Below are 19,975 nucleotides of genomic sequence, written 5' to 3'. Positions count from 1 at the left end.
TCTCCGCTGGGCTCGCTGGCTCCGGAGAAACCCCTACTCCCGTAGCGGACCCAGCGCCTACGCGGGTCGCCTTGGGCTGGTGGCACGCCCCGGGGAGGGGAGAGGTCCAGGCAGCTGGGCCGCCGCGGGCCCCTAGTCGCTCCCCGGTGAGCCCCGACCGCAGCCGTCGCCGCCTCGGGCAGAGTTTGCGCTCCTGCTTTGCGCCCGGGGCGCCGAAGCCGGGCGGGCGATGCCCGCGGCGTGAAAGCGCCCGCGGCGGGCGCCGACCTCTGCCCCGGTCTCTTGCCCCCTCCCGCACCCCACCTCCCCCCACCACCCGCCCCGTGCCCTTGTGACCCTGGCTTTGGCGCCGCCGCCCAGGCGCCCCGCGATGTAGCTGCCCCCGCGCCTCGGCGGGAGGCGTCCTGGCCCGCGGGCGCCCGGGGCCCAGAGCCCGGCCTGGGGGCACAGCCGAGCTCGGGCGGGGCCGGGGCCGCGGTGGCGATGCACCGGGCCCGTTAGCGCGGGGAGCGCCAGGCAGCTGAGGCGGGGGGCAAGCCCTCCCGCGGAGGAGCCGCGCCCCCGGCCCCGCCGGTCCCGCCGCGATGCTGTTCCACAGCCTGTCGGGCCCCGAGGTGCACGGGGTCATCGACGAGATGGACCGCAGGGCCAAGAGCGAGGCTCCCGCCATCAGCTCCGCCATCGACCGCGGCGACACGGAGACGGTAGGCGCACGGCTGCGGGGTCCGGGCCAGAAGCTGGGACGCGGCCGGATCGGTCTGCGCCTTTGCTCTCCTAAGTTTGGGGGCACTTTGGGGAGTGTTCTTCGTGCCGCGCGGGACTGGACGCTGGGGATCTGCGGACAGGATGCAAGGCCCGTAGCTCCCGGCTCACGGGAAACCCGGCTGCTGGGGCGGAGGAGGGAAACAAGGTTGAGACCGAAATTTCACACCCTAAAGGTGGAAGAGAGCATTTCTCCCGAAGTGGGAGCGAAGTCCTACCCGCGGCCCGATGGCTCTCTTTTCACTTCAAGGGGCTCTTTGGTCGCCAACCCCGCGCTCTCCTCCAACCCTCGGCTCTGGCCGCCTTCGGCGGGGAAGGACGAACCAACCCCGCAGCACCGGGGTCTCCAGCCGACTGGAGCTACTTTCCGCCTCCTGGCAATCGGGGTTCCTATCCCAGCGCAATTTCAGGGGTCGAAGTCTTCCAGGCCAGCACTCTTCGTTGTTCGCTTCTCGGGCCTCCTGGCTGGCCCCACTGGGACCGGTTAGGGCTGGCTCTTCAGGCTCTGGCCTGGTTCTTGTGGAAGGAGAGTCCATTCGGATCTCCACACCTTATTCCACCAGCTCAGCCCCAAATAGCCAGTTCCTTGCCTCAGACCTTCCTGGGGGCCAGACAAACAGACACTGTCCAAGCCAGGCCCCGCAGTGACCTTTAGAGGCCAAAGAGGTGGGGAGCAGCAGCGAATCTTCTCTGCTTGGAGTGTGAGAAGAGAAGCCCCAGTGCCTCTGCTTCCAAGCTCTTCTTCCGGAGTTGTACCCACTCAGCCTGTCAGTTTGGTTAGGAGAGGATTTGGATTGGGCCTGTCCTGCATTGGGAGACTTTGAGGGTGCCCATGCACCCCATTCGCCCTCTCTCAGGACCTAAGAGGGCCCCAGCCAATGTGGCAGAAGTGGTAGCCGCGCGCTATTTGCCCTGGCCTAAACCTCCGGTTTAAGAATCCAGAGATCACTGCGGTTAGGGGCCCAGAACTCCACCGAGTCTGTGGAGAGGAGTCTGTGTGGAGGGTGACTTTTATAATGGTCATCTTATTCCTTTTCTTGGGGCCCAGCAAAGTGGCTTCTTTAAGAAACAGTTTGGGGAGAGCTTTTGGAGGGCTTGGCTGAAGTAGCCATCCAGTCCCCCAACGAAGCTTGAGCCCTTCGGGAAAAGAGCAGAGGGGACAGGAAGAGGGGGAAGAAAGGAGGAAGGTCTGTCCAGGCCAGCAGCCGGTCCCGGGCCTGCGACCGACTTGGGCTGCACGGGCGGACCTGGGTTCTGAGCCCCTTGGATATGGGCCTTTTGGCGTGGAGGAAGCGAACCACACACCCTGGCAGCCACCCCGCTGCGTTTAGGGCTAGCTTGAGCCACTGAGGGAGCTGCGGGTGCGTGCCTGTTTCCCCGCGGCGCGGCGGCGGTGGGGTCGCAGGCTGACGCAGGCGCTGCGGTCTCGCGCCTCCCTCCCTCCGCAGACCATGCCGTCCATCAGCAGTGACCGCGCTGCGCTCTGCGCCGGCTGCGGGGGCAAGATCTCCGACCGCTACTACCTGCTGGCGGTGGACAAGCAGTGGCACATGCGCTGCCTCAAGTGCTGCGAGTGCAAGCTCAACCTGGAGTCGGAGCTCACCTGTTTCAGCAAGGACGGAAGCATCTACTGCAAGGAAGACTACTACAGGTAGCCCCCACCTCGGGACCCACCGCCCCGGGGCACCCAGGACCCCTGCTCTCGGGTGCAATCTTGTCCCAAGGGAGGGTTCCCACGCAGGTTCCCCCCTTCTCCAAGCCAGTACCAATTGGGTGACATCCTCTCTAAGCAACAGTCTGAGGGAACTCTTGGAAAGATCTGTGAAGTGTCGGTGGGGACCCAGAAAAAAGCAGAAGCTGCCCTCTTTTTAGCTTAGACCAAAAATAAGCTTGAACTGGGTACCCTTCTCCCTTTGAAGTTTCTTGGGTCACCTGGAGGGAGCGGAAACAGGGACCCCCAGACCCAGGCAGTCTGAACTGGTGTGGAACAAAGTTGGAAGGAGAGCTGGGGATCAGATTGGGTGCATTTCCGGGTCTTTCCTGGAGATGGGAGTGAAAGCTGGTCAGGATTGAAGAACCGGAATCACCAACAGGCAGGCTCCAGGCTCCTAGGTTCTCCTCTCCTGGTTTAGGGTTAGGTCTGCTTATTTCAACCCCACCCCCCCCTTCCCCTGCCTCTGTCTCTTTCTCCCTGTCTCTGTTTCTTAGGAATTACAAAGGTCTGTAGGATGCCCAGGCACTAGTGTGGAGGGCAGGGGTAGAGATTGAGGGAGGGATGAATGGGAAGTTTCCCTTATTCCCGAGCAAGGCTTTCCTAGGGCTTGCTCAGACTCTGGGTAAAGTAAAGCCTTTGTAGACACGAAAATGGTTAAGGGAAACTATGTTTCAGGGTAGGACCAGATCTGGGCCAAAATCTAGTTCCCTCTTCCCCCATCCTCGAAGTTAAGACCCGGTTGCCCATCTTGAATGGATTTCCGCCAGTGGTGGCAGCGGTACCTGGAGGAGGGGTATGGGGAGTGCCCGACCGTGTGTCCCCACAGTCCCTCCCTCGATGGTCCCTGCAGGCGGTTCTCTGTGCAGCGCTGTGCCCGCTGCCACCTGGGCATCTCGGCCTCGGAGATGGTGATGCGAGCTCGGGACTTGGTTTATCACCTCAACTGCTTCACGTGCACCACGTGTAACAAGATGCTGACCACGGGTGACCACTTCGGCATGAAGGACAGCCTGGTCTACTGCCGCTTGCACTTCGAGGCACTGCTGCAGGGCGAGTACCCCGCGCACTTCAACCACGCCGACGTGGCGGCTGCAGCGGCGGCAGCCGCAGCGGCCAAGAGCGCCGGGCTGGGTGCAGCCGGGGCCAACCCTCTGGGTCTTCCCTACTACAATGGCGTGGGCACAGTGCAGAAAGGGCGGCCGAGGAAGCGCAAGAGCCCGGGGCCTGGGGCGGATCTGGCTGCCTACAACGCTGGTGAGTGCGAGGAGCCGCGAGCGCCCCGACGGGTTGAGGGAAGGTGCGTGGCGTCAGAGGCTGAAAGCGAAGTGAATTTCAGTGTGCTGGACATGTTTACTTGCGTCACTGTGGGTACTCCAGGCTTTAGCGTCCCCAGGCCCACCAGATGACCTGGCAGAAGCGACAATAGCTCCCTGGGCTCCAGCCTGTGCGCCCTTGGCTGGAGTGGTCTTGATGCTCTCAGTTTAGTACCTTGAAGCAGAGAAATCTTTTAGAGGGTTTTTGTCTTGGGCCTTTTACCCATTTGGCTGAGCAGAAAGTGCAAGTATCGAGAAATCATGGCAGAGCCGACATCAAGCAGGCTGTAGGTTGGTGTGGCTGAGGGAGAGGATCTGAGGCGATGGATGAGCAAGACCGAGCGGCGGGGGTCCCAAGAGAAAGAACTGGTGGTGGCCCGTGGCCACCGAGCTTGGCCTGGCCTGCGGCCAGGTCATGTAAAGTGTGCAGTGGGCGGCAGGCTCGGGAAACTTGGGCCCAGGAGCCTTTTGGGCAAAAGCGTGTTGTAGTGTCCTGCCCGATCCTCCTGCTCCACTAGGTCTCGGTTCTCCCCGGCCCCTGGGGTTCTTCTTCCGAGTCTTGGGTGACAGCAGGGCGCCGAGATAAGAGCTGCGACCCTCCAAAGCCGGCGCCTCGGGATGAGAGCGGGAAGGCCTGGCTTTGCGCCGGGTTGGGGTGGAGGGCTTGTTTCGCATTTCCGGCGTCTTTGAACCCTGGGTCTTTCTGGGAGAGGCTCTGCCCCCTCCCGCGTCCCTCTCAGCTCAGGACAGCTGCAGCGGTTCTGAGGCCCGTCAACATCTGCCCGAAGTCTGCACGGCCGGGAAAGGTTTATGACTCCCTGGGCTTCTGAACTTGATAGAGTTTATTTGCAATTACTTTCTTTCTTTCGCTTGTGACAGAATCGGATTCAGAGACTTTGTTTTCTTCCTCCTTTTCCCCTTAGTCTAATGCACAAGTGGAAACAAAACAAAACCAAGCCTCTGAACTGTGCGGAGAGGGCTGTGGTGGGGAAGAAGTCAGGATTATTTTCATCTTTAAAAATCTGAGCTGGCATGGGCAGGGAGTTGAGAATGATAGGCCAGTGGGGGTCCCCTATTCGCTCCAACGAAGTTGTTTGTTGGGTGATTGTGGGGCATATGTGTCTTGGTGTGTGGAACTGGGAGGAAAATATAGCCCCCAGTTTGGTAAATGGTGAGGTGGCTGCAGCGAGGTCTGCAAGGCAGATTTAAGATTTGTTGAAAACTCTGTAAGAGATGCGGCTCTCCAAAACTTGCATCCCTTGGTCACCCCCAACCCTGAACAGACTACCCTGAGTCCAGATCAGGTTCCCCAAAACAAAGCGGGTCTATTTATCAAGTGCGATTAGCCTCCAGTAGAAAGCAGCAGGCGGGCTGGGCCACAGGGCTCGTGATGGGTGGGGAGCGGGATTATGTTTTCCCTGGGCAGACAGGTTTGCAACGGAAAGGTAGATGGTACAGCGATTTATTTGTGCTTTTTGCTGCTCCTCCACCTTCCCTGAGGAGGCCGCGCCACTCAGAGCAAGATGTGGCTGAAGGCTGAGTTTCAGAGAAGCTGGCACCTCTACAAGTCTGCCCCACGCATGCTTTCTCCTCCTTTTCTCTTTGGTTCCTTTCTTTTTTTTTCTCCTTTCGGGTCTCTAGGCCCCCCTTTCTCTCTCTGCGTGTGTCTCGGGGTTTCTCAGTTCCTGTCTCTTTCTCCATCCCGGTGTTGGCGTCTCTGGCCTTGGCCCGGGCTTTCTCAGCTGGTGGAACCCGAGCAAGGCGCGCCGCTCGTGGCTGTACGGATTGCTTACTCCGGGCTCCCGGGACTAGATTGAGAAAAGGGGGCGCCTCCCCGACAGGGCCTCCCACTCCCCTCCCTGCACCCGCTGAAGAGAAAGGGCCACAATGTGGGCCGCGGGCAGTAGGGACTGGAAAGAGGGCCCCGTGGCGCGTGTGATTTCAGTGGTATGTCCGGGCAAGTGTGTGCGCGTGTGTGTGTGTGCGCGCGCGCGTGATTCCGATTGTGAGGACTCACACTTGTTGGTGTGAGTGTCCCATACCCAGGGGTCCAGCCACACCGACCCCCTGCAGAGCTCATCGCTGTGGCGGACAATCGGTGGAGGAGCGGCGGCACCTTACTATCCGGCAGTGAGCTCCGGCAGAGTTGGGAGGGGGCGCCGTCGGTGCGCCCGGCCCTCGCTTAGGGAAGGACAGTTGGAGCGGCGGGGCCCGCAGGGTCGGAAAGTCCTTCCGGGGCGGTGGCCGCCGCGGCTGGCCCTCCTCTGGCAGCCCAGCTGGTTCGAGATCGCAGCTCAGGTCCCGGAGGCGGAACTGAAACCTACCCCACCCCGGCCCCGGGCGCGGCAAGGCGGCCCGAGCCGGTCAGGGGCCCGGGCCCTGAGCTTTGCGTCCGAGTTTGCGCGCCGCGGCCACGGGAGTCCCGCGCGGACCGGCCGGATGCCCAGTTCTCCCCCAGCCCCAGCTTTGTGTGTGTATGTGTGTGTGTGTGCGCGCGCCTGGCGGCGTAATTACTGATTTGATTCCAATCCATTATTTAGACAATTGAACCTACAATCTCGTCTTTAGTAAAATGAGGCGAAGTCAGATTTGATTACAGGTTCAGTCCCAGCGACAAGAGCTCGAAACCCGATGGGTTAATAACAGATCACGAGTAAATTATTCATGATTTTACGAGCTCTTTAGCTCCATTGAATCGGCCTAATTGAGAGGAAAAAAAAAAAAAAAAAAGGAGAGAGAAAGCTTGGTCCTCCCCCTCCCCTCATCCCCTTGCTCCTCCCCGGATCCGATCCTGGGGAATCTCCACCCGGCCGGGAAGCTGGGAGCCAGAGTGAGGGGACCTGGGGCAGCAACCGAATCTGGGCCCAACAGCTGCTCCTTTGCCCCTAGTGCGGTCTCCTGCCCCTGCTGCTGGCCTGCCTGGGCCTCCCTACCTTGGGCCGAATTCTTTTCTGCCCTCCCCTCTTTTTCCCTCCTTCCCCTTTTCATCCCTACCCGGCCTGTAGCGGCTTTAAAAAAGCCACGCCAAAGGGACCCGGCCTGCCCAAGACCGGGGATTCAATTCCTTAACCTGGACCCTTCACCACACCGCATCCCTACTGTTTCTAGGCCTTGGTGACCCCTCTGGCTCTCTCTGTGTCTCTCCTGATTTTTTTCTGTCTTTGTAACTGTCTGTCTCTGGTTCTTCCATATCAACTGCTTTCTTTTTCTCTGCCTCTCCTCTCTTTTTTCCTGGCTCTGTCCATCTTCCCCGGTCCCCCCCCCCCCCACCTCTCCTTTTCTCTCCATTCTCTCTTTTTTGTGCATCTGTCTCTTTTTCTCCTTTCTCTGCCCTTTCCTTCTCCCTCCCCCAACCACCATCCCCACCCCCCCATCTAGGCCGAGCTCAGGGCATGTCCCTTGGGTGCGTGGGGCGCCAGGGTCCCCATGGAGCTCATTAACAGCAGCAAGGCCCAGGCGGGGGCTGGGCGGAGGAATGGGCCCAGAGATCCCCTGTGGGGAGGCCTGCCCTACCCCTCCAACCCCCCTCCCCGTGGGCTGGGGACTAGGGGCTAGAAGAGGGTCTCTCCCCTCAGTGGGGGCCAGGACAGTTTCCATGGATCCCATTTGGAGTCATTCTCTGATCCCCTTTAAATTGCTGGATCCCCATTCTTTACTCTGGGTGCTCTCAGGGAGAGTAAAGCCCAGCTGGAGAACTTGGGGCCTGGTTGTCTGTGGGAAGGGGCCTTTAGGAGGTGTAGCCACTTGCTGACAACTTCAAGGTTAGGGATAAGACCTGCATCTTGCACACTTTTTCTGCAAGGGATTACTTCTCAGTTGGGCAGGGGAGGAGTAGGCCACCAGGGGAGCAGGAGTGCTTCTGAGGTAGTATTGCCAGATTAAATGCAGGACTTCCAGTTAAGTTTGAATTTTGGGTAAGCGATAAATAATTTTTTTTAGTGTAAGTGTATCCCATACAACATTTGAATTTTAAAGGAAAAATACATTTTTTTAGTGTAAGTGTATCCCATACGATGTTTGAATTTTAATTCAATGAATAATTTTTTTAGTATAAGTGTATACAGTGCAATATTTGAGTTTTTGGCAAACAACAGATTAGTTTTCAGTATAGGTATGTCCCATGCAGTATTTCAGATATCATTCTAAGAAATTATTCATTGTTTATGTGCGATTCAAATTTAACTAGTCAACCTGTATTTTTATTTGCTAAATCTGCAGCTCTATTATGGGCATGTGATGAAACAGGAGATATATTCCCAGCTGCCCACTTTAGGGGGGACTGAATTAATCTCCTATGAGACACTCCCCAAAGCAAATCTTATATGTGGGATAGCTCAGGATGTATTAAGGGGATCTTGGAGAGGGGTCCTGCATGTCCCCACCAGGTTGCTAAGCAACTTTCTGAGGCCCGAGGTTTCCATCCCTGTCCCCCACCCCCAGTGCCTTGCAGGCATTGGCAGCCCCAGCTGGGCCCCTTCTGGATAGGGACACGCTCCCCAAAGAGTCGTGCTTCATCTCTGCCAGCCTTTGTGGTGTAGGGGAAAGAAACACCAAGGAGGCGAGAACTGCAGTGTTGAATCTGGGCTCAGCCTTAACCAATGGCATGACTTCATTTCCCTTCGTGTTAGTTTCCTCATCTTTAAAATGGGGTGAATAGCAATAGTCACCTCCTGGAGCAGTAGTGAAGCCCTCCCCTCCTCCCCATGTATGTAGGGCCAAAGGCTTACACTGGGTGTAGAATACATGTTAATTTCTTCCTCCAATTTCCTTCCCTTTCTGGCCAAGTACTGTGCCGCTCTTCGAAATTTCCAAAGATTGCTTAACCTCTCTGCCTCATTCATCTCGTTTGTAAAACTGGGAAGCCGCTGTCTCACAGGGCAGTGGTGAGGATGAAGCTACAAACTACAGTTTCCAACCTCCAGCCCAGCGCCTCCGGCCCAGGGCTAAGGGGTCTGGCAGTACTTTGGGTGTGGGAATGGAGAGATGAAAGTGAGTGGAGGGTTTGGAACGTGAGTGGAAGTCTGTGACTTCTAGGTGCCTGCCCCTGACACTGTGTGGGGGCGAGGGGTGCGGAAGACTGCAGACTGCATTTCTCCTTAGGAGTTCGGGGAGAAGTGGGAAGATAATGGACCTGCTGTGTCCGAGGTCGAATGATTTCCCTTTAGGAGCCTCAGTTTCAACATCTGTAAAAAGGGAGGAAATAATGCTTGGCTCAAAAGGTTGTTTTGAGATGAAAATGTGCATGTAAAGCCCATTAGCACATCTTGTGGAGTTGAATGTCATTGACAAGTTGTTGTCATTACTATTTTTATTGTAACACGATGGCTCAGAATGTGTTTTGGAGTCTCCTAGAGCTGGGTTTGAATCCAGCATGTCCTAGCTGAGAGACCCGGGGTAAATGGCTCGACCTCAAATTCCCCTATAAATCTATAAAATGGGATAATGTCTCCATCTCAGCGGGGTGCGGCACCCGCAGTGTGGTCCTGAGGCTAGCAACATTTGGCGGAGCATGGGGTGGGTGTGGACTTTCAGTGCAGGGGGGGGGGGGCGGGCCAGGAGGTTCACCTTCGGCCTCTGCCTTCCCTCCCCAGCCCTGAGCTGCAACGAGAACGACGCGGAGCACCTAGACCGAGACCAGCCATACCCGAGCAGCCAGAAGACGAAGCGCATGCGCACCTCCTTCAAGCACCACCAGCTTCGGACCATGAAGTCTTACTTTGCCATTAACCACAACCCCGACGCCAAGGACTTGAAGCAGCTCGCGCAAAAGACAGGCCTCACCAAGCGGGTTCTACAGGTCAGCCGGGCCGGGGCTAAGGGTGGGGGCCTCGGTGGCGTCAGGACCTGAGGAACCTGTGAGGTGGAACCCCACAGCGGCTGGGGGCTGCGGAAGGACCTTCCGTTCTATGTCTGCCTATCTGTTTATCTTTCCCTGTTCTTTTTCTCCATCTTTCAGTCTATCTCTGGCTGTATTTCACGCTTCCCCACACCCCCACCCCCGCCCCCGCAACTCTGAGGTCTTCTCTCTCCTTCCGTTTCTGTCCCTCGGTGTTTCTGGTTTGTGTCTGTGTGTCCCGCTGTCCTTTGTCTACACAGTCTTTTCTTTCTTGTAAGCAATTCTTAGTTGCTATTTATTACTCAAGTGACACACAAATATGTTCATGTTGTAAAAGGTTCAAGCATTTCAGATAAATCCAGAGCTCCCCTCCCCACCCTGGCCCCTTATACCGCGATGCCCGTCCAAGGCAACTGCTGTTAGCCGTTTGCTCCTTCTGCTGCTTGCTCCTTGCTTGCTCTCTAGTTTCTCTCTTTCTTTCTGTCTCTGGATTTTCCTTCTGTTTCTTTGTTGTTTCTTAGACTCTCCCAGAATCAAGGTTTGGTACGGGAGAGGGATTAGGGCAGATCCCCTGGGTGGAAGTAGATGGGTGCCTCTGAAACTGCAGCATTGCTCTTGTATGTGAGTGTGCTCTCTTGATAGAGTGGATCCAGAGCTTTTATCAGATTTCCTAAGGGTCTGTCCATCCCCTCGGAGATGTTAAGAACCTCCTTTGGGGAGTCCAGGGTGACCCAAATTCGTGACGGTGTCCTGGATCACCAATTTTTAAGTCTTCAGCTCCTCCTCTTACTCATTTCTGTGATCCGGGGCCTTAAATCACTTAACCTCTCTGAGCCTCAGTTTCCTTATATATGAAATGGGCACAAAAATTATCTACACTACAGGAGCTATTGAGATAATGCCAAGTGCCCATCAGGGTAGCTGGCACTTAACCACTCTGGATGGTGGGTGAGCGTAACATTAACTAGATTCATGAGTTAACATATTATAAATAGTTAATAGTATAAACGATTATTCTGGTGGCTAGAATTCAATTTCCCCATCTGTATAATAAGGTGGGAGAATATCTCCCTTTATAGCCAGTTTAACCAGGTTATTCCTCAGACCATGTGGTTGTAGGGATAATAATGCACATTTTGAGGTAGGAAAATCGAGAGAAGACGTGATCGGACTGTGGTCTCACAATAGGAGGAGTGGTGCTGGGATTTGAGTGCAGACCAGTCCGACCCAACTTCCAGCTTTGAGGACGGAGGGCCCCGGGGTGGGTGGCAACACCGGTAGGTGAGGGGTCATGACGACCCTGAAGGCTGTGAAGCCACCCTGTTTTCCCGCGAGTCTGTTAGGACTTTGGGGAAAAAAAAATGGGGGGGGGGGTGACAGAGGTGGCCGGAGGGGACTGTGACGCCGGTGAGGATGGAGAGGTCTCAGGAGACCGTGGAATCCGGGCGCCCAGCGCGGCGCACCACGAGTGGAGTCTGGGGCAGCCAGGTCGCGCCGGTTTGGTGACGTAGCGGAGGGACCTGAGGGCCCGCCAATGGGACGCCGTTGCGCCTCTTGGGCCCGCCCCTCTCCCCCTCCCGCCAGAGCTCCGCGAGCCCCGCGATTGCGTTTGGGTCCGCGTTGCCCAAGGGTTTCTCTGGCCCGGGCTCGAGAAGAGGCCGGGACCCTGCCGCGGCCCGGCTCGTTGGGGTCTCGGGTCCCGCTGGTCCATTTCCCTCGGACTTTTCCTTTGGGGGGTTAGATCAGAGGGCCCTCCTTGGTGCCCCCTCTGTTCTTCAGCCCTGGGGAAATTTGGACTGAGGATCTGCATCGCCACCTTCTCTCTGGTTAGTAGTCCTTCCTTTCTAAGATGCACTTATGGTGAATTGGTGAATCCCACCTTTCCATCGAAAGGATCCGTGAATCAAGCCCTTGGAGCAGGCAGGGGCAGGAACAGGGACTCGAAGTCAGGCAGAGCTGGTTCCCTTCTGCCCCTCTACTCAACTGGCTGTATGTCGGACAAACTAATTACCTGAGCCATAGCTTTCTCATCTGTAAAATGGGCACCATTAGGGCGCACACACCTCCACACTTAATCCAGATTAAATGAAATAAAGAGTAAGCACCTGTAGTTGGGTCTGAATGTGGAGTGAGCAGTCAGTCTCTCTTGGCCTTAGTAAGGCAGGTGGCTTGATTTTAGGAGTGTGTTGCATTTCCATCATAGTTACCGCTCATCTGACCAAATACCTATTGACCTCAGGCCCTGGGGACCCAGAGATGGATGCGCCACAGCCCTGGCCCTGAAGAATTTCAGCTATTAGGCATCAAGACTGACCCACGATCAGTTTCCCCATAGTGTGATCAATTGGGAGGGGAGGGATTCTGTGGAAGACCAGGGGAGAGACCAGTTATCTACCCTATGTGTAAGGAAAGATTCACCTGGGTGACCTGGGTGTAGGCTTGCTCCTCCTCCCCTAGAATCCTGAGCTAGGGCTGTTAGCACCTGCATGCCCTCTCCACATGGGGACTGGTAAGAGCCAGGACATGGGTCTAGTTGAGAGAGAGAAAACCACTGACAGTTATGGTATGTCTACTAATCAATATATGCTTGAGTGGTCTCCCGTGTCTACTATGTGTTAAAAAGGCTCGTGACATACATTTACTCATCAGGTCCTCACTATCCGGCATCATGATCCCTTCTCCTCCACTATACAGATGAGAATATTGAGGCCCAAATGATTTTCACTTGCCCCAGGTCACACTTTGCTGGTAAGTAGCAGAGCTGGATCCAAATCCAGGCCCATCTGATCAATGGGCATTGCTCCTTCTCTTCTAAGCCAATCCAACAGAGACTGCCTCTTAGTACCATTTAGAGCCTGAACATCGCTGGGGTGGACAGTCGTACCTGAAGGGCACATTGGACCACTGTTCTCCCTCCTTCCCTTTCTCCCAGTCTCCTGTACAGATCTTTAATATTCCCCAATGGCACAACGGGTGATGCTTATGCAGCAGTTTGCGAAGCATTGTCTTTCCAGTCACTCATCTATCTCCCTTACCTTGGTATTTTCCTGCTCATTTTGCAGATGAGAAGCTTAAGAACTAGTGAGATGAAGTGATTTACTTGAGGGTACAGGAACCAGTATTGGCAGGGTGGGGCCCTCTCCCAAGTGTTCTGACTACTGATGGGCCAGCTGGGGGCAGTTTGGGGCGAAGCAGCCGGTGTGGCTTTGAAAGGTAACACCTTTCTGACATATCAGCAATGTGATTTGGACACTTTAACTTCTCTCAGAGCCTTGTCTTTGAAGTGCAGATAATAGTTTGCACCTTGAGAATTCCTGAGGATTGAGACAATGAATGGGAAGGCTCCAGCATGGTGCCTGCTGCGACAACGTAGGTGCCCATGAAATGGTTTCTCATCACTGGCTACGCCAGCTTAATGGTGCTAGGCCTTGGGTGCCCCCTGCAGGTTGTGGTCTGCATGGTGGGGCAGGTTGAGGTTGAGGCTGTGTTCCCAGAAGTAGATGATGTAGGGTGTGTGTGTGTGTCTGTGTGGATCTAGGGGTTCTGGGCTGTTACTGAATCTGTAATACATAAGCACCATCAACATGGCGGGCCTGGGGTGCAGTATCCCTGCCGGAATTTGAAGCTGATATGAGGTCCAGACTCAGCCCTCCCATTGACTGACTCCCTGAATGGTCATGAGCAAGTGACTTACCTCTCTGAGCTTCAGCTGTAAAATGAGGATGATAACAATGCTTCACTAGGTGTTTGCAAGGAGTAAATAAGATGACATGATGGGTAATTTATAAAGTATATATTAGGGACTCAACGCATACTATATTTCATACACATTTACCTAGCAGGGTTCAGTCTACCATTCCCTTTTGCACACATTTGAAAGTTTAATTATCTTCATTTTGCAGATGAGAAAACTGAGGTTCAGAGAGGCTAAAATCCTTGCACTGAGTCTCATAGCTAGTAAGTGATGAGAGAAGTCAAACCAGGATTGGTCTGATGGCAGAGCTTTTCTAGTATAGCATAGTATAGCGATTGAGATTCTCAGCACCCCCTCCCCTTGGATCTAGTTGCTGAATGCAGCAGTGTGTGTGTTAGTCACTCAGTCGTGTCCAACTTGTTTCGACCCCATGAACTGTCGCTCGCCGGGCTCCTCTGTCCATGGAATTCTCCAGGCAAAAATACTGGAGCAGGTTGCCATTTCCTCCTCCAGGGGATCTTCCCCACCCAGGGACTGAACCTGGATCTCCTGCATTACAGGCGGATGCTTTACTGTCTAAGCTATTAGGGAGGCCCTGAATGTGGCAGTACAGAAGGGAGACGAGGGAAGGAGTGAGCCGTAGATGCCACGTCTTGGTAGGAAAGTGGGAATTCTGTTGTAAAGCCCTAGAGGCATAAAATGTGCTCAGAATTGTCACTACCAACAGCAGGACAGCCTTAATACTTGTCACCAGTCGGCAACGTGACTGGGAGACAGAATGGTCCCTTGGACAGAGAGGTCCATTAAGACGTTAAGCTTTACCAATTCTTGGAGACCATTCCTCGGCACATCCAGGCACCTCTGTGTTGCCTCTTTTTTCTCCTGGAGAGGGGTCAGGAAGGCAGAATGTTAAGATGCCATAGGCTTGGGGAAGGGGCTGGTGAGCTGATGGATTTGGATGGGTGAGGGTTTCCCTAGGGGTTCCTGGGGTGACTTTGAAGGAAAATACATTTTAACAATCAACATTCTTTAGATGACATTAGTCATCACTAACCTATGTGAGAGCTCAAGACCCGAGGATACGAGCTTTCCTCTGTTCACTCACTTCAACACATACACTGATCTGCCATGTTCTGGGCAGGGCATGAGGTACTGAGTATTCAGCGGTGACCCCAGCAGTGAACAGTCCTGGCTGGAACTGCATGGTCCAGAGGGGAGACAATGTCCAGCAAGGTAGTGTATAAATAATTAAAATGGTGATAAGATTGGGCTCTGTATTTTTCTGTGTATTTGAAATACCTCATAGTTAAAATATCTTTTAAGTGATTCCAGGACCAGATACGTTTGGGGTAGGCTGCAGACTGACCGAGTTCTCTTGGCGATCAGAGTACACTGGCACTAGTACAGGCATTGAGAAATCTTGAGGAGATTCAACGTTGTCTAATCCAACATTTCCCAAATGTTTTTGGCCACAGAGCTCTTATTTAACTCTTGACAAAAATAAAATAGAAGTGCTAGGATGGAAAAATAGGGGTGCAATGAGAGCATAAATGTGAGGACCTGACCTGGGGAGGGAGGTAGTCAGCAGTGGCTTCACCAAGGAGGTGAGGTTTAAACTAGGACTTCAGGTCATTGAGCCTCAGCTTCCCCACCTGTAAAATGGGGAGAGTGAACATTGTTCTGCCCATCATTTGCGCAGGACTATAGGGAGTGTTTGATCTGGTAATGGATGGCTAAAGTTGGATGGAATTTTATAGATGATTTGGTCCAGATCTCCCATTTTAGAAGAAAGGAAACTGAAACCCATAGATGTAGAGTGACTTGTCCAAGGCCTCACAGCAAAGTAGTTGTAGCCCTGGAGCTGGAATCAAGAGGTCATGATGTCCAGTCCACTGCTCACATTTTTTATTGTTTCAAGAAAACTTTCTTTAAAGTTTATAAAGTAATAGCCCCACCATACAGGAAGGTTAGAAAAATAGAGGGGAAAATTACCCTTATGAGGACATAGGAAACCAATAATCCAGATGTACAGTTTGGAGGTCAAGTAGTGGATGGGGGTATGGGCCCAGCCTGCAGGGACTCACCTCTCAGCTCTACCTCTTTGGCTGGACTGTGGGGCTCAGTCTCCTCACCTGACCATAATATTAGTGTCAACCTTATATGGCACTAACCGGGGTTCACATGTGTAAAATGCTTAGAACATTGCTTGGCCATTGCCTTGTGAGTGGATAATACTGGTTGTTATTACTTGCTTTATGAAGTTATGATGCCAGAGGATATGATTTATTATTCTTTTTTCCCTCACGTAACATTCATCGCTTCCCTGGTGGCTCAGATGGTAAAGGATCTGCCTGCAGTGCAGGAGACCTGGGTTCAATCCCTCGTTTGGGAAGATCCCCTAGAGGAGGGCATGGCTACCCGCTCCAGTACTCTTGCCTGGAGAATTCCATGGACAGGGGAGCCTGGCGGGCTACGGTCCATGGGGTCACAAAGAGTCAGATACAACTGAGCGACTAAGCACACACCTCCCAACATTCATCATAAGACGTTTCTTCTGCAACTGCATGGAGTGGCTGGGTCCTGACTTCCACTTGTCCCATCTTTGGCCACATGCTTTGCGTGCAGCCATTAGTTTTGATGTCATGAAAAAATGCCAGTGGCCATTTGGGGGCTTGAAGCTTTGGTCTTCTGGCTGGTTTCCTTAGCGGTGGCCCTGGAGGGGGTTTGTGGGGCAAAGAGGGTTTCCCACTGCCCCTCCTGGCCTCCTTGATGAAATAATCCTGAAGAAGGGGATTTGTGAGGCAAAGCACAGCCTGAAGGGCCAGTGGGTATCTGAGGAGGGGGCACGCAGCCATATGGGCTACCTCATTCACCTGGGACTTAGGCACCGAATGAGGTACCCCCCCCACCCCCCCCACCCCCCACCCCCACCCCCGAGATGAAGAGGGAGAGCTGAGTGGGTAGAGCAGGTCATCTTCCTGGTTGCGGTTGCCCTGGAGTCACAGCCTGTTAGCACCCCCAAGAGGCCATAGAGATGGTGTAGTGCGGACCAGCCTGCTTCCTGTATAGACAGGGAAATGAGGCAGACCTCGAGGTAGGCGACTTGCACAGGTCACTTGGTTGGTCAGTGGCAGAAGCACAACGGGAGTTATGAAGTTAGAACCTGCGCCCTTTCCACTACATTACAGTTGCTTCTCTGTTTATTCACTCGCTTATTCATTCATTTATTCATTCACTTGCTGACTCACTCCAGATCATGTGGCAGGGAGAGCATGGACTTTTTAATGGCAGATCATCCTGAATCCTAACCTCTGCTTGGCCTCTGTGTGACCTTGGGCAAGTGACTTTGCCTCTCTGAGCCTCCTCTTTGGTTTTCAGTCTATAAAATGGGGATAATGACAGTACTCCCCTACTTGGCCGGTCATGGAGATAAGCTGTGATGGTGCGTGTTAGGGGAGGGACTGGTGCCTGGGACGAAGAGGTCTGTAAATGTTATCTGTTAGTATTATTATTAACTCAGAGTGTGTGACTTGACTCTTCATCTTTGCCAGTCCCTGTGTGATATCCCCAGGGACATGAAAATGGCTTAGACAGGGTCCCTGTTCTAATATCCTCTTGGGAGGGGATTAAAAAAAAAATACCACAGAGAATTCTGGTGACGCCTGGCTTAGGGTGAGAAACAAACTCCACATAAACCCCCACAGCAACTGGCTTTTGCTTGAGCTGTTGACTTTCATCACAGATTCCCAGTGCCTCAGATCCAGTAAACCAGAGAAGGCCGTTGTGAAAGATGGTGTCATTGTTTACAAACCACTGTTAGGGGCAACGCCGGAGCAATAGCAAACAGCCAGCAACTAACTGGTTCCAGCCCTTCCCAAGGGCTTGGAGCCCCAGATCAATGGGCGATGCACTGCTCCCCCCCACCCCCCCGCCCCGCCCGGGCTTCCAGCTCCTGCTTGGAGAGTCAGACTCACAGGGCACTCACGGGGCCACACACGCTTAGGATAGGATGATGGCAAGAGCATCAAGTCTCCAGCCTTCTTCATCCCTTTCGTCTGCAATGACACTTTGGGGGAGTCGACTTTTCTCTCTGAGGTTGCTGGGGACTTCCTCCATCATTTTCTCTGTTGGTCATTCTATGACCCAGACAGACACACAGGCTCACCTCTGCAGATTTCTGTGGACTGGGCAGGGAAGAGGGCCCCACCCCAAGCAGTGCCTCTGGAGGCTGGTCTTAGAAGCACTGTCCTTGTTTGCGAGCCCCCCGAAGAGGTGATGGGCTTGCTTTGGCAGAAGGCCAGGGGAAAATGTGCTTTCTTCCTGGAAAGATCCAGTGTGCAGGGGAGAGAGCTTTGTTTCCCAACCTCACAGTGGCCGTCTCTCTCCTTACCCCAGGATTCTTGAGGCCGTGCTTTTAAATTGAGCCCAAGTGGTATCAGGCCACCAAAAAGAAGGGTTGGAGGCCACAGGCCCCTCTCTCTGAGGTGGTCCCCAGGGTAGGGTGGGGCCAGGAGTTGGCCCTTCCCATCCCTGTCTGAGACACTGGGAAGACAGGCAAATGCAGGCACATCTGGAAATATGCAACTGGACACCCCAGAATCTGTAAAATTCCCTAAGCCCCTTTGTTTTATGGGGAGGTTTCTGGCGGGTGTTTTCCTCACGCAAAGGGAAGTGAAGGCGCCCAGCCCTTTGGCATTTTTTTCTTTGGGAGCTAGAACCTCCGGCCCCCCAGATTCTCTAGGCTTCTCCCAAAGTACTTTGAGGACCTCAGGGTACAGTAGGATCTGTCTGTGCAGTTTGCTAGTGGTGGGGTCGCTGCTGTGTGGACAAGTATTGATGCTTCGTGTGTACAGGCTCGTGTGCAATGGCATGGGCGTGGATGTGTGCCTGTATCTGTGCCAAGGGAAAAATGAAAGCAAACCCATATTCTCTCTCTTGGGCATTCTTTTCATACCAAGCTCAGTAACTGCCCCTCTCCTCCCATGAAGGACGCTGGGACGAGGGCAGGCTGGGAGAGGGGGGTCTTTAATCGGGCAGTTGTTCCCACTCTGCCCGGAGACCTGAAACCCAGTGGTCCAGGGCGCCTTCTCCACGTGATGGTGGCGGGGATTAGTAGCGGTATCGTTTACTGACTTGAGGCCTGTGTGTTCTTTACACCCATTCTGGTATTTCCCAGACTTACCATGAAAACCTTGAAAATTGGTACCAACAAGGACTTGTGGGATCTTTTGCCTGCTTAAAGTTGACTGCTGAGAAAAATCTCTCAACCATGGTGAAAAATGATGGAAATCTGGTTTGTGCGAATCTTCCAGAACAGAAGAGAAATGCAGCCTGAGCCACATACATAATTTTACATGGAAAATGTCCCATGCAAAACAAAAAGAAACTTGTAAAATTAATTGTAAGGCTATATCTTGTTTGGCCCAATTTGTCCAGTAGAAAATATATTCATGAAAATAAAAGCGACCACTGAGATATTCTACCTCCTTCTGGTATGGTTCTACCATTCTGATACATGGTTCTCAGCTACAGACCAGCCGTTTAGGGGCTCATTTCAAGTGCTGGGTGGCCACATGTGGCTAGTGGCTGAGATATTGGAGAAAGGGGCTGAGCTCTGGAATCTTCTAACAGAAGGGGAGACCCCCATTACAGGCAGTTTGAGGAAAGGATGTTTTTATTGTATTAAGAACAAAGTATTGCCAGCCAGACCTTTTTAAAAAAAAAAATTTTTTTTTTAAATTTCTTTGACTGTGTTGTGTCTTAGTTGGAGCACTGGGGCTCAATTAATGTCCCGAGGCATGAGGGACCCTGGCTCCCCAACCAGGGATCAAACACGTCTCCCCTGCATTGGAAGGCTGATACCCCCAGGGAAGTCCCTAGGCAGACTTTAAATAAATCCCCAGCCCCACCCCCACTCGGGCAGAACCCCCATGAGCATCTCTGGGTTAAACCGTGGGGGCGATGCTCTGCGCATCTCCTGGTCCTGCCCGCCCCACCTTCCTCTGACCAAGCCTTCCCTCTCCCCCACGCAGGTCTGGTTTCAGAACGCCCGGGCCAAGTTCAGGCGCAACCTCTTACGGCAGGAAAACACGGGCGTGGACAAGTCGACGGAGGCGGCGCTGCAGACAGGGACTCCGTCGGGGCCGGCCTCGGAGCTGTCCAACGCCTCGCTCAGCCCCTCCAGCACGCCCACCACCCTCACAGACTTGACTAGCCCCACCCTGCCGACTGTGACGTCCGTCTTAACTTCTGTGCCTGGCAACTTGGAGGGCCACGAGCCTCACAGCCCCTCGCAAACGACTCTTACCAACCTTTTCTAATGACTCTCGGCCCCCCCCCCCACCTCTGCCCCCACCCCACAATTTCTTTAAAAAAGAAATTATCTTTAGTTGAATTCCAAGTGTATTTTAAAATAGAGGCTTTGAGCAACTAACTAACCACATTTTAGGATCTCGCCTGGAAACTGAGGAAGAAAATAATTGCGCCCCCCCACCCCCGGCTGACACAGCTCTTTGGACTGGAATTACTTGGAAGATCTATCTGCAACACAACATTTGTGTCACTGTACAGTTTTGTGGACTGAGCGAGGAAAAACAACAAATAATTTAAGTTGGCTAGAGCTTCTGTATTTTCAAAGACTGCCACGTGCCTTAGGA

The 19,975-nt window shown here is 53.8% G+C and overlaps 1 protein-coding gene across 2 annotated transcripts; it reads left to right on the top strand.

Moving 5' to 3' along the window:
* The first annotated feature begins 584 nt into the window (after positions 1-584).
* LHX2 (LIM homeobox 2) lies at positions 585-19,639 on the top strand. 2 transcript variants are annotated; one of them, XM_065927134.1, is made up of 5 exons: positions 585-704; positions 2,211-2,413; positions 3,327-3,730; positions 9,381-9,586; positions 19,352-19,639. In XM_065927134.1, exons 1-5 carry the CDS (start codon positions 585-587, stop codon positions 19,637-19,639), a joined length of 1,221 nt encoding a protein of 406 aa, XP_065783206.1. The 2 variants fall into 2 exon arrangements, with proteins under 2 accessions (XP_065783206.1, XP_065783207.1); XM_065927135.1 differs by having other exon boundaries at positions 3,327-3,734; positions 9,388-9,586.
* The last annotated feature ends 336 nt before the right edge of the window (positions 19,640-19,975 follow it).

The sequence above is a fragment of the Muntiacus reevesi genome, chromosome 3, assembly GCF_963930625.1.
Source record: "Muntiacus reevesi chromosome 3, mMunRee1.1, whole genome shotgun sequence".
In the NCBI taxonomy this organism is placed as follows: Eukaryota; Metazoa; Chordata; class Mammalia; order Artiodactyla; family Cervidae; genus Muntiacus; species Muntiacus reevesi.
Note: the sequence above shows the minus strand (reverse complement) of the source record. Positions and strands in the feature narration are given on the sequence as shown.

What these genes read in the sequence shown, in the direction of transcription:
- LHX2 (XM_065927134.1), top strand. Translation starts at nt 585, where the DNA reads ATGCTGTTCCACAGCCTGTCGGGCCCCGAGGTGCACGGGGTCATCGAC. An exon ending in ACCGCGGCGACACGGAGACG is followed by an intron (nt 705 to 2,210) that starts GTAGGCGCACGG and finishes CTCCCTCCGCAG; the next exon opens with ACCATGCCGTCCATCAGCAG. An exon ending in TCACCAAGCGGGTTCTACAG is followed by an intron (nt 9,587 to 19,351) that starts GTCAGCCGGGCC and finishes TCCCCCACGCAG; the next exon opens with GTCTGGTTTCAGAACGCCCG.